The following is a 13,766-nucleotide window of genomic DNA, read 5'->3' as shown; positions in this document are numbered from 1 at the left end:
TTGTAAGAAGAGACTGCACCTCCCCGGGATGGGAAGCCTTTTGTGGTCTGAAAGGGAAGCATTGGCTCCCTTCAGCGCTGAACTCCCAGTTTCCTATGCTCCCTTAGACCCTGTATTTTTCTCTTAGGTAGTTTGCAACACTTGGCAGGGATGTCAAGCTTGGATTTGGATGGCAGCTCAGATGGCAGGACAGGAAGATACTAGAGGGTATATGGATGCGTGTCCCAGTTCATGGCTTGGGTTAGTGGCAGTTTTTTGCACTGACTATAGTTTTGATTAACGCTGACCAGCTCCACCTCTCAGACACCTGCCAAGAATAGATTTGAAGGAGCTTGAGGGTAGGAAGCAATGCTAGAGGTTATGGTTCAAGCTGCAAAGTGTTGGGAGCATCAGGAAGAGGGGAGAAGGCTGCAGAGTAAGAAGGCAGTAACAGCGTAGGTAAGTTCCAGCACATGGCAAGCCCTTCAAAACGCAGGTGTGAGTTTGATACAGGGGCAAGAGAGATTCGCCAGAGACAGATGCCATCTGCTGCCAGGGGAGAATTTCCATTCTCTTTGCCAGACAAGGAGGTATGGTGTGAGTGAGTGGTTGGGAAGGTATCTCACCTGCTCTTTTTCCAGGTACAGACATGACTAGTGAATGACAGAAAGTTCTTAAAAGATGCATTGACACGAGGACATCTTTAAATCAACAGATTTAGAAATTGGCCTCTTCAACCATCCCATTCAGAGTAAAATCCTCTTTCAAAAATGGACTTGCATCTTAATCCCAGTGTCTTGTTTAAGCACGGTTTGGGAAGGAAGAACTTGGCTCTCAGTTTTGGTTTGTCCACTTGAAATAGAGCTAAGTGCTTACCAGTCTCTGAAATGTGACTCGTTAGCTAAGATCTGCTCAAGTTTCTTCTCTGTGTAAATACTGATCAGAAATTGTATTTTGCAGTTTTGCGTTGCACCATGGCTTCAGTGACCTCTGTAGCCCAGGAGCCAGGACGATGGTGAGTTCAATCCTGTCAGGCACCATTCACCTCAGGCAATTCACGTGTTCTCTCTGTGTGCCAGCTCCCCAGCTGTATTTGAAAAAATACGAGATAAAAGGCCTGACTGGAAAACAAAGACTGCATCAGATCAGAGCTTGACTGGGAGAACAAATGCTATAAAGAAAAACAAATCTGTCTCTTCCCATTTATATCCTTGCTAAGTAATCCTAGGAGACTAAATCTTTGGACTTCAAAAATTTTTAATATATGGTCTGGGTATTTTAGGGTATTACAGCCATGTATAAATTTTTGTTCAAAATAATTAGTCCCTGGATTTAGGTTTTGTGTACCCTGAAACATGCAGCAGATGCTGTTCAGCACCGTTGTTTACACGGTGTCCTGTGAATGGCATTCTGCAGTCCAATAATGAAGCGGAGAGGGCACTGTGAAGGAAATCAAAGAGAAAATAAGAACGACAACAAATGGAGATACAGTAATCAAAAACAAGTTGTGTAGAGGGGAAGGGATAAGTCGCAGGGAAGGCTGTCCTTAATACACTGTGTGCAAATACATATTGCATAGGAACACGTTCACCATTGCGCCCTTTCAGCCATCTTTGAGTTTTAACCGATGTGAGTCTACACCGTGAAACTGGGCAGCTTTTCAGAAACCAGCGGTGTTTAAATCCTGTGTTGTTCTCTCTAAACAAAGAGGCATTTCTGAAAGCATCGGCCCAACACGCGCTTTTCCCCTCAAGTCGCTGATATTTATGGATCTCCCACAACTACTACCTGGTACTTGCAGCAATGTTTTTGTGCCCATCCCAAGCTATGAACTCCGTCATGCTCCCTTTCAACTTCAACATTTGCCTGTCACTTTCCTGAACCCACAGATCTAAGAGGGAAATAATGGAAGAAGCAAGTCTCTTGAATGGTGCGCATGCTGGCATTCAGGCTGCATTGTTAGATATTGCAGTTATCGGAGTTTGCTCATTTAACCCATCAGATTGGCAGAGGGAGGGGAAAATGCGCTTTGAAGCTTGGGCTGACTTTAGGAGCATCCCTGCCTTGCTCCCAAGGACGAGTCGGGGACTCCTCGCTCAGTGACACGGCTCTCCCTTGGACCAGTCCTTGCGGAAGGGCTCTCCTGAGGCAGGCAGCCTGTGCAGCTTTGGTGTTGGGCAGCTGGGCCGCTGGAGCACAGCACCTGCTGACTGGGTCAGGAGGAGGTTTCTGTGCAGAGCATGTCAGCAGCCACAGAAACAGGGAATACAGATCAGCAATACAGAGAGTGGCAAGGAGAGGCAAAGTCCTGGTACCCAAAATCTGGAAGTGTTTGTAGGCAACTGGAGAAGAAACATCACAGACTGGGATCCACCTGGCTGGAGAGCAGCTCTGTGGAAAGGGATCTGGGGCCCCTGGTGGACAATAAGCTCGATATGAGTGAGCAGTGTGCTGCTGTGGCCAAGGCGGCCAACGGGATGCTGGGTTGCATCAACGAGGGCATCACCAGCAGAGATAAGGAAGTCACTATCCCTCTCTAATCAGCGCTTGTCAGGCCACACCTGCAATGTGTTCAGTTCTGGTCTCTGCTGTACAAAACAGATGTGGACAGGCTGGAGAGGGTCCAGAGAAAAGCCACCACGATGACTGAAGGACTGGGAAGCCTGCTGTAAGAGAACAGGCTGAGACAAGTTAGTTTGTTCAGCCTTGAGAAAAGGAGGCTCAGGGGGGATCTCATCACTGTCTACCAGTATTTGACGGGTGGCTACAAAGAAGATGGAGACCCACTTTTCACAAGGAGTCACACGGAAAAAATGAGGGGTAATGGATACAAATTAATCCTGAGAAGATTCTGATTAGACATGAGAGGAAAATTTTTCACAATGAGAACAGTCAACCATTGGAATAATCTCCCCGGGGAAGTGGTTGACTCCACTACACTGGACACTTTGAAGATGCAGCTGGACAGGGTGCTGGGCCATCTTGTCTGGACTGTGCTCTTGAGGTCCCTTCCAACCTGGTATTCTATGATCACACGTCTCTCCCTGCAAGCCCTTGGGCAACGCATGGCTACGAAGACAGGAGGAAGAGAAGCTGTGGAGTGAGGCAGGCGGTGTACACAATGTGAAGGCATCTGAAAGCTACAAGAATCCACATTGTGTTAGTCTGATCTGCTAGCAGAGGGTAAAAGGGGCTTTTCAAGTAAGAGAGGTGTTTCTTACTTGAGAAGACCAAGCAGGGATTCTTGTCAGCGGTGTCTTCAAAAATGAGCAAAAATTTTCAAGTCCGTGTGGATCTGTGAAATCTTAGCTAGTCAGCATATTAAGGAGGGAAATGTCAAAGAAATGCAGGAGCTGAAGTAAGTTGAATGTGAAGTCCTCCATGGAAAGTGTTAAGAGAGAGCTCACCTTCCATGTCTTGGTGAACAATCACAGCTCCTGGCTTAACATGCCAGGGAGCCTTGCTAGGGCAGGGCAAGACTCCATGTGGTGCATGCTCTGCCATGGGGACAGAAGGGTCATACCCTCTGAGAAGGTTGTGTCTATACATCAGGGTTAGCCTGTTATTAGAGTGCTAGTGCCATAGATCATGTTATGGTAACACAGGGCAGATGAGCAGGCATGACAAGCTCCCACCAGACCCTTGGTAAACGCACATACTCTGTCTTGCCACTGGGGTTTATTCACATGTGATGGCAGAAAAAGGGATTTCATTTTTTAGTAAAAGAAAATAATAACAAGCCTATCTTGTTTCCCTGCGTATCTGTTGTATATCCCATTGGAGCAAAGAGATTCTGACCTCACTCCGGGGACACACATCAGAAGAATGTGCAGAAGCTGCTGGCACCGGGCGCACTCGTGGGATAAGGTCGCTGCTCACCACTGCACCACTCCCTTTGCAGTCTCTGGTTTTCTCTCCTGGGCTGCTGCTGGAGGAAGCAGTCCACTCCTGGCTGGCACAGGAAAGGCTCGTAGCTGTTGGCGTTGGGGTTTTGCCCTGTGCAAGCAAGTGTAGTGCCAAGCACCCAGAGATACTTGACCAAATGGACAAACTTTATGGTTAAAGCCAAAATTGATGCTAGTCCCTGCTTACTACGGAGTCTCATAAATAGTACAGGAGCTGGACCTGCACTGGGGCAAGAGATGGACAGACAGAAATTCAATAGCCAGGAACTCTCTAAGGATCAAAAATATTTTAAAGAAATCACAGAGGTGATACAGGCTGTTTCTGTCAGTCCTGCAGGAGTGTGTCTTAGGTGACTATGAATGTCGTGCCTGTTCTTCACAGAAAGTTTTTCTTCTTTTTAGTGGAGCAGGATAATGCTACTGCCAGTTCTTAAACAACTTTCTATTTTCAAGGGCATTTGCTAGAGGGTGAGGGTTTGGTTTAGGGCCAGCTGTGACAGGACAGGGGTAATGGCTTTAAACTAAAACAGGGTAGGTTCAGACTGTACATAAGGAAGAAATTCTTTAGAATGAGGGTAGTAAAACACTGGAACGGGTTGCCCAGGGATGTAGTGGAGGCCCCATCCCTGGAAACATTCCAGGCCAGGTTGGACGGGGCTCTGAGCAACCTGATCTGGTTAGCAGTGTCCCTGCTCCTGCAGGGGGGTTGGACTAGATGACCTCTAGGGGTCCCTTCCAGCCCAAAACATTCTATGATTCTATGATTCTATGGTTGGTCTGGGTTTTTTTTTGTTGGGAGTGGTGATGGTTTGGTTTTCTGTTTTTTAAAGAGAACGAGGTTTGCATTTTGGCGCTTGGATCTTCTCTTTACAGGTGCATTAGCCATGGTAGCTGGGACACCAGTGTTAGCATCGAGTTGAACTGGGCTATCTCTATAACAGAAGTTATTCATGCTCAAGGCTCAGGTTATAGTTTATTTTTCCAGTTCTCAAATAAATTCTTGTCATTGTTTTTCTAAAAGTTATAATATAAATGGAAAGGGTGTTACAGAAGTTAAGAAAATACAGGTCACAAACAAAAACAGTAAGTTGTCTTTCATCTTAATACAATTGCTGTATATCTTTTCTGTATCTATCATAAACTTATATTTGCTGGTAATTTTGCTTGAAATAGCGAGCACCCCAAATGACGATGGCACCACAGGATAAAACAGCCAGGACAACTGCAATGATCCCCAGCTAGCAATTTGGGTTCAGAGCATCTCGTTCCTTCAGGGTCTTCAATTTTATCCAGATTCTGCTTGTACCAGGTGATGAAACCAATATTGGAGCAGGTGCAGTCCAGAGGGTTGTAACTTAAATTGATTACACAGTGGCCAGCTAGGGACGCTAGTTTGTCATGTGGTACAGTACGGATCCTGTTGTAGGCAAAATTGAGATAGATGCCCTTGAGGTTTGCAAATGCATCTGTGCTGAGCGCAGTAAGTTTGTTGTGGCTCAGATCAACATGCCGTAACTTCTTGAGGCTGTGAAATGCTTGGCTGCCTATTGCTGTCAGTTCACAGGATGACAAGATTAGCATCTCTAAGTTGGATAGCTGTTGGAACAGGTTGTCCTTTGTCATGATCCCCGACTCAAAGTTATTTTGACTAACATCCAAGAGCATGAGGTTTTCCAAGCCTTGAAAGAGCTGCTTAATGCTCATATTAATGTGGGAGGAGGAAAGATTCAGCACTTGCAAGAGATGCAAATTTCGGAAAGGACCCTGTGAAGTGTTGATATCCAGAGCAGTGAAAGCTAGGTCCAGCAGCTCCAGGTTAGCACCATCCTTAAGGAGCACATCTTGGAGGTGGAGCTTTATGTTGTGGCTCAGATTCAGGTACCGAAGACTGCTCAGACCACTCAGTGCTTCGGTACAGCAGTCAAAGCTTTCAATATGACTCTTGCTTAAATCGAGATGTTGAAGCTTTGCCAGCTTCTCCAAACAGCCAGAGCCCAGCTCCAGGGCCTGCAAGTTCCCCTTTATGTGGAGGTGGGTAAGGGAGGGGAAGGCGGCAGAGCTGATGTTGCAGAGGTGCTCAAAGGAGTTCGCATTGAGAACTAACTCTGCTAGCAAGCTCATGCCACTGATGCCGGGGGGCAATGCACTGATGTGGGTTTGAGTTAGGTCCAGCTTTCGGAGCCTGGTCAAGCACTGAAACGTGTTGGCATTTAGGTTTCTGAAGTGCCGTAACTGCAGATAGAGATCCTTGACAGAGATATTACAGAGGCCTTGTAAAACATCTGGGCTTATGTGGGGCTCCTTTTCCACACCGTGAAACGTTCCCAGCCAAAGGGTCTGGGCTGTGGAGTTCTGTATCCCTGCCAGGATCGCAGGGATGTCAGTGCAGGCCCCAAAGTCCAAAGTGTAGAAATGGGACTGGAAAGCACCTGGTTCAATGTACGTAATGTCGTTGCCTTTGAAGATGAGAGTTATATTGCTGGTCTTCTGCAGAACATGGACATCTTCTGCTGTGATTGCTCTTATGTTGTTCATTTGAAAGTCAAGGTATTTGAGATTTTGAGTGGGAAAGTTGGGAGGAAGCTGCAGCGAAGAGATGTGGTTGCTGCCCAGGATGAGGGTATCCAAGCTGCCCAGATCTGTCATTGGAATAAAGGACATACTGGTTATTCCTGTCTGCGTTAAGACAAGCTGCTTCAGAGACTGTGGGCCAGCAAACGCTGTGTCAGACAGGAACATGAGCAGGTTTCCAGTCAGCACGATCGTCTTCAGCTGCTTGTTGCTGTGAAAGGCACCTTCGTACACCCAGTTGATCTGACACCTTGAGAAAGCAACAGAAACCAGCATCAGTGGCCTGTCTTGCAAAACTCTCCCGCTATACATGATAACCCAAACTGCACTTTGGATCTGTAAGAACTCATCATCAGTTGCCTTCACCAGCACAAAAGTGTCTGTCTTTTCCAGTGATGCTTGCCTGGCATTTGTAAGTTCACATTGAAATACAAGGTCCTGGTGAGAAGAAAAACCTGCCCTGAAATGTTGGGGGTGTGGAGGCATTTACAGAAGTCAGGAAGACATGAGATTTTTAGTGTCCAGCTTAATAAAATGAAAACCTCTTTTCCTATAGAAAAAGCTGGGCATCTCTATGGACAGGACCAGACCTGTCTTTCTCTAGGGAACAAAATCTTTAGGGAACAAAATCTTTACAGAAAAACAAATTTAAAAGTTGCTTTAGTGACTTTGCTGTCACTACCGTCCTAGCAGCATTAGTATGTGGAAAGCAGGTATTTTACCCACTGTCCTGCAAATGATCGTCACCAGAGGAGAAGCTGAGATATTGCCCAAGCATATCAATCCCTCCTTAGCAAAATACTTTACAGCTGTCTGCAAGTCCTGTTGGTGGTTTCCCTGTGAAGGCAGGGAGACACTGCTCTGGTGCGCTCCAGAAGCCGGCTTCAGGCAGGGGATTTGACCAACCCGGGGTGCAGAAGTGAGGACGCTGTTCCGTACCTTGTTAGGTCCAAGTAGAGGAGGGACTTCAGCTCAGAGAAGGTTGAATTCAGGAGGGAAGGGAGAATGTTGAAGCTGAAGTCAAGGATTTCAGTTGTGACAGGCAGTTTTTCAGGAATCTCCCTCAGTCCTAAACCTTCACAGTTATAGCTTTTATTTACTGTAATCTGTGGAAAATAGATCATGAAACTCCAAGAGGTATGTACTGTGAATATAAATAGGAAACTATGGCACTTCAAAAAAACCCCAAACAAACAGAATTTTGAATTATTTAAAAACATAGCAGCCAGAACCCTAGGAAGCCTTAGTGCAGGCTTCCAATGCACAACCCTGGGGTTTTGTGGAGTGTGTTTTTAAAATGAATGTCTTGAATCTCTCTTGTACTAATTTGAAGTGTGTCTCATCTGTAGTACTTTCTTATCAAAGTTAGCACATATGAGGGTTGTTTACTCTTCTGGATGAATTATTAATCCCTAAAAAAGTATTCTCAGAAGGTAGTTTTAAATTCTGAATTTCCTAAGTCTTGTAGCAAAGCTTATTCTAAGAGAAGCCTTAAGGAACCCTTGCAGACAGGAGGTAAAAAAGAGCAGGTCTAGGAATGTTTCTAGAAGGAACATGTCCAAATTAATTGGATCTGAACTGCAATTACACGCTGCAGCAAGAGGGTGGCAGGAAGGTTTAGCTCAGGCTAGACAAAGATCATATCTGATACGCCAAGTCTTTCAAATTTCTATGAAGGCTTTTCAGTTTAACTGAAAATAAATTGATCTACTATGTAGAGAAGTCTACTCTGTGGATACCAGGGAAATTCATTAAATGTGCTCGACCTGCCTTTGCCTGGTGGTTGCACGGAATCCAGCCAGAGCCTGGGACTATGGCACGCCTGGAAATGCCGCCCTGGCACAGCCTGCGGCTGCCACTCGAGGCAGGGGAGGTGCTCTGAGCATCCCACTTGTCCCAACTGCCATGGTGCGATGGGGAGCAGGGATGCAGCCGGCACGGAGCCACCCTCCACCTCGCCCAGCCCTACTCCCAGAGAAAGCCCTGGGTCAGCCCGGGAGGGACGGGGTCCCCAGGGTCAGGTGGGAGCTGCAGCTTTGGCCATACCCTGCCAGGAAGCTGGGAGATGTTCTGCTTGCGGGAAGATAAAAGCAGGCATTGCATGGTTGGCCAGTCTGGCCATTTTAATGAGATTCAAAGCTATTCTGTTAGCCCAAAGAAAGGAAGCACGGGCAGTGGGATGTCCAGTGGGAAATGCACAGGAGCCTGGAGTCCGTGGTGGGCAGAGTACAGCACCCTGTGGGACAGGAGCATGTGGCTCGCCAGGGTTTTGTTGAGGTGCACATGCGTGGAGCCTGGGGGATGGTGCACAAGGTTTGGGTCTTTCTGTTCATGTGGGACTGTGAGTGAGACCAAACGACATCTCTGCCTGCCTGTGGCTTTGGAGAGGCAGGCGGGCAGTGGAGGCACTTGGTAACCTCACTGGAGGGGAAAGAGCAGCATTTGATGCAAGCCACAAGCTGGCCACAGCGAACGCTTTCTTCCTTTCCTGTAGGCACAAGTCCTGTAACCGGAGGGTGCCGAGGGAGCGCCGCCGCCCTCTGCCACTGCAGGCCAGGCAGCCCGGCACGAGATCCAGGCAGCAGCATGGCGGAGCCAGGGGGAGCGGAAGGGGACTCACACCAAAACACCCCAGGCGGGTGGGGAGCGTGGCTCCTCTGCCATCCCCATCCCACTTGGCGTGCTGGGGCCTGGCTGGAGCTCAGCGCTGGGGAGGCGGCAGCGGGGTCCAGCACCGTGGGGAAGGATGAATCGGTGCTGCCCATGGCTGGGCATGTACCTGCCCTAGCACGGGGACGTGGCTCCAGCCCAGAAGCACTGAAAGAATACAGCACTGGTAACTACAGAACTGGCAAAATGTAGACCTAGGGAAGCTGGTGCTTTCAATACTGATGAGCAAAGAAGAACCCATGGAGCTGATTGCCGTGTTGTGTGGTTTAGACAGATAAAAAAATGTTTAGTTCTCACTGCATCTGTGTTTTACCAGCGAGTAAGCTCTCCCTGTACACTTCAAGGCACAGAGCAGCTCTCATGGGGAGCGGAGGAGCAAGCATCCCCTGGGTGATCCCGGTGTGCAACTCTGACTGCTTGGGGATTTGTACATTTAATTCTGTGAGGAACTTGCTTTTGGCCCTAAATGTATGCTGTGTAGGGCTGGGTTTTCATGGTGCTACTTCTCTGAATCAAAATCCTTACTTTTTTTTCAATGTCTCCCACTTAAAAAAATAAAATAAAAATCCTATGAGTCAAGCTTTTCCCCTTCCCCTGAAAAAAACCCTGGTACTTTCTTCCTAGTCTCATGTGTTATCACACGTTCACCAAATGACAGAGACACCATCATCCTCCTACTGTGTACAAATTCCTGCATGGAGAGCACAAGCACAAGACAAAAATCCTTATATCTGTCCTCTGTCTAGCTCTGATATCTGCTGAAGACCCCTGTGAAACTTCACTGCCCTTCCAGCTCTCTAGGAGGTGAAGCACGGTGCTGGTTTGGTGGGCTCCCACAGTCCCTGGCAGTGGCAGAAGGGAGCACGAGGTTGCAGGGACGCGCAGGTGTGAGGAGGAGGAGGAGGGTCAGTGACTGGTGTCCCTGAGCACATCCCATTTCTCCGATAAAGCCCTTCAGATCCCCCCGAGAGAAACCCCTCAGGAACTAAAACAGTCAGATCTCAGCAGATAAGCGTTCACCAGAGACCCATCCTCTGCATGCGGGGCTCCTGTATCTCGAGAGGGACCGGCGGCTGTCACTCACCTCCATGCACGTTGTCTCCGCAGCGCTGGGTGCTTCGCAGCTAATGCAGGCGAGCATTGTCAAAATCAAAAAGTATAAATCACAGGCCATTACAGAGTGAGGCGAGTTGTTAAAACAGATGATCTTGTGCTATCTTCCCTTAATGAAAGTGAGACAGTCCAGCAAAGGTCAGGCAAACTGGGAGAGTCAGCTAGAAGTGAGGTCATAAGGAAAAGAAATGCTTGCTGAACCTCCCGGGTTCAGCGTGAGCACAACAGTAGTTTTGGAGTGAAAGAGGAACTTCCCTGCTTTAAATATAGTCAAATGACTGGGCCCCACACTACAAGGAGGACATTGAGGCACTGGAGCGTGTCCAGAGGAGAGCAACCAAGCTGGTGAGGGGTCTGGAGCACAAGTCCTGTGAGGAGCGGCTGAGGGAACTGGGGTTGTTCAGCCTGGAGAAGAGGAGGCTGAGGGGAGACCTGATCGCCCTCTACAACTGCCTGACAGGAGGCTGTAGCCAGGTGGGGGTCAGCCTCTTCTCCCTGGTAACAGACGATAGGACGAGGGGAAATGGAATCAAGTTGCGCCAGGGCAGGTTTAGGTTGGACATTAGGAAAATCTTCACCGACAAGCTTGTCTAACATTGGAACAGGCTGCCCAGGGAAGTGGATGAGTCCTAATCCCTGGAGGTACTTAAAGAAGGATAGATGAGGTGCTTAGGGTTAGGTTAACAGTTGGAGTTGATGATCTTAAAGGTCTTTTCCAACCTTAAAGATTCTATGATTCTATTCTGTGATTCTGTGACTGTGCACTGGTGCTTTTCTGGGGCAGAACAGATTTTTTAAAATTGAAAGTGAGGGAAATTGGTCTTTATGCTTGAGAAGAGTGAAACGTCTCGGCAAGGTTCAGAGGAGTTAGTTCAGCGTGAAATAGGAGGTAGACCAAGAAAAGGGCAGATGAGACTGCAGCGTCTCACCAAAGGGGAAATCAATGCAACGGAAAGTTTGAGTCAAATAAGATTTGGTGCATCGCTTGTGAAAGTCACAAAAACTTGTAAAACAACTGAAATAGAGGCACAAGATCTGTGCCCATATTGCTGCAAAAAGGATTACAATGCTGAAGCGTGCTTCCCTTGTTAGAAATAGTAAAGCTGAAAAGCAATACTTCAACCTGAAAACAAACTCTTTTCCTCTGGTATTTAGATTACAGGTAGCAATTAGTTTTCTGAGGGGGGACAATGTTTCTAACCATCTCTAAGATGGGCACCTGTGTGGCAGCTGCAGGCTGTCTGGTCCTTACTGCCACTGGCTCTAGCTGGCCAGCTCAACCCGCCTTTTTTGTCCTTTCTTAAATGGCTGAGTTACTAGCTTGACAACTTTGTTTTCAGCAGGCTGAACTGGCACTCTTTCTTCACCACCTAGTAGAGAAAGGCATGATGGGCTCAGCCAACCTGCCCCAGCACAACGGGGAGAGGCTGGGTGGGCTGAACCACAGAGCTGATCCAGCCCCCATAACTCGATCGGTGAAGCTTCAAGCAATCAAGATGCCATCTGGAGGGCATCAAGCTCGACACCTGGGAAGATAGAGACAGCTGGGCTTCTCCAGTGCCAAGGACACGCGCAAAATCAGTGGCTTCAGTTCTGAAGTAGTTCACAAGGTCCATGGCCACACTGGTAGCTGGAGTTTTACCTGAGCCGTACTGTGCTCTTCCCTGCAGCTGGAGGGGGGACAGGGCAGCAGTCACTGTGGCAGGAGCAAAGCTCAAAAACCAGTGCAGAGCTGATTCCCTTTTTCATCTTTGCCTCAGCCTCTTGGGTGGGCTGTTGCGGCTGGCAGGCACGGAGAGGCGTCAGCGCTGGTGCCCTGCTGCTGTATGTGTCTGCTGCTAGGATGCTTCTGTGCTGATCTGATTTGGCTGGGGTTTTTTTTCTTCCTCCTTTATTTGTAAAATTTAAAAGAAAATAACATCTGAATGCCAAGCTAAAAAGCTCGCTCCATATACCACTAGCAGCTCTGCCCCTCTCCCAGCCAGCTCTGTGTTTGCTGGAAATCCTGCTCCCCCTGCAGCTGGTAGCAAAAATTTCTGAGGAATTTGTTGTTTGGGATGTTTGCTCCTTGTTTATTTGCTATTTTCCATGCTAAGGCTCAAAGGCTAAGGCTCGGGGTGTCCCCACCCTCCCTGCTATGGCTTTCCTGGCTGGCAGGAGCTTGGACTCACGCTTGCATCCTGTGCCTCGTTTCTGGCAGGCTACAAGCCCTGGTGGCACAGATGCTTCCTCAAACCACCCATATCAGAAACCTCGAATTTAAGATTAATGTGTTGTTTTGGAAGAAAAGTCATTTAAATCAGGAGGGGATATCAGCTGAAGCTAATCCTGCCTCTTTCTTCAGTGCAAGTATTTTACTATGTGTTGTGGAATTTATGTGTGACATAAAGGGGTATAAAAACGGAGAATTTTTTTGGGGGAGGGGGATACTTTTTGAGAAAATGGGAAGTTTTATGATGCAGATAATGAATTCCAAGGCCTCCCTCAATTTTGGGTAATGAAGAATTCATTACGAAATTGGTATCGGGTGACTGATGTTCCTCTTCTCATCCATGTGCACAAGCAATCACTGAGCTTAGTAAAAATGACTAATGATTAGAGGTGTCTGAATTATTCATACGTGTGCCTATCTGATTAATTTAGCTCCTTGTGCGTGTAAAGGAGTGAATGGGGAGGGTTAAGGGTTTGTGGCAGTAGTTAGTGGAGAGGGGGTTTTGGTGCTGGCAGGGGGCTTGGCTTTGCTGCAGGTGCCTGCCGTGGGCTCAGACAGGCTGCAGCTCTGCGGTGGCTGCGGGACCCGGGGCAGTTGCAGGCTGATCCACCTCCTGCATTTAGCAGGGGGAGCGCTCCTTTTCTGCATGGTCTCTGCTTTTAATGGTGGTGTTTGCTGTTCCCAGGTGCTGGGTGGATCCTTTCTCCATCACCACGTTCAGGGGGCCTGGCAGACCAGAGGGGTCTCTAGAAGAGTGCCCTTGAGAGCATTTTTCTCTTCATAACAATTACTTTCTATGTACTTGGCCGAAACTCTTCCCGCTCTGGTGATGGGAAATTCACGAGTGTGTGAACAGCAGCGGTAATAATTGGCTTTAGTGTGACAGTGCTTGTCACTGAGCGCTGGTGAGATGCTGAACGCTGCTGAGGACCGAGCTCCCTCTGCCCCTCCCGTGCCGCGCCACCCCACAAAGAAGTTGCACTGCCCTGCAGTCAAAAAGTCCCCTGGAGAGGGCTGTATATCACCCCAGAAGTTCTCCATTTTAAACTGATTTCTGAGCTAGACAGGAGGAACACACAGGGCTCACAAGGCTCACCAAAAGGGGTGAGTCACCCACGGCGTGGGGCCACAGGTTGTGGCCCTCCCCCACCGATGTGGTGCTGGTCCTGGCGGGGATCACAAAGCACTGGCGCGTTCCTCAGCCCAGGCGAGTGGCACGGATGCAGGCATCGAGCGGGATGTTGGCACGACACTGAAGTCAGGGCGTGCTGCTTACCACCCCTGCTGCAGAAAGGGGGGTCCCATTTCTGGGTGGG

At 48.3% G+C, this 13,766-nt stretch overlaps 1 protein-coding gene across 1 annotated transcript; it reads right to left on the bottom strand.

Annotated features, from left to right (window-relative positions):
• Positions 1–5,026: 5,026 nt before the first annotated feature.
• Positions 5,027–10,238, bottom strand: CD180 (CD180 molecule). Its single transcript, XM_009646871.2, is given in 4 exon segments — positions 5,027–5,120; positions 5,122–6,705; positions 7,395–7,561; positions 10,210–10,238. Coding segments are annotated over 4 exon segments (1,851 nt in total). The 5' UTR covers positions 10,216–10,238.
• Positions 10,239–13,766: the final 3,528 nt, after the last annotated feature.

Source organism: Egretta garzetta, unplaced genomic scaffold, assembly GCF_000687185.1.
Source record: "Egretta garzetta isolate BGI_Z169 unplaced genomic scaffold, ASM68718v1 scaffold439, whole genome shotgun sequence".
NCBI classification, from domain to species: domain Eukaryota; kingdom Metazoa; phylum Chordata; class Aves; order Pelecaniformes; family Ardeidae; genus Egretta; species Egretta garzetta.
The sequence above is the reverse complement of the archived record's forward strand: the minus strand, read 5'-3'. Positions and strand labels throughout refer to the sequence as shown.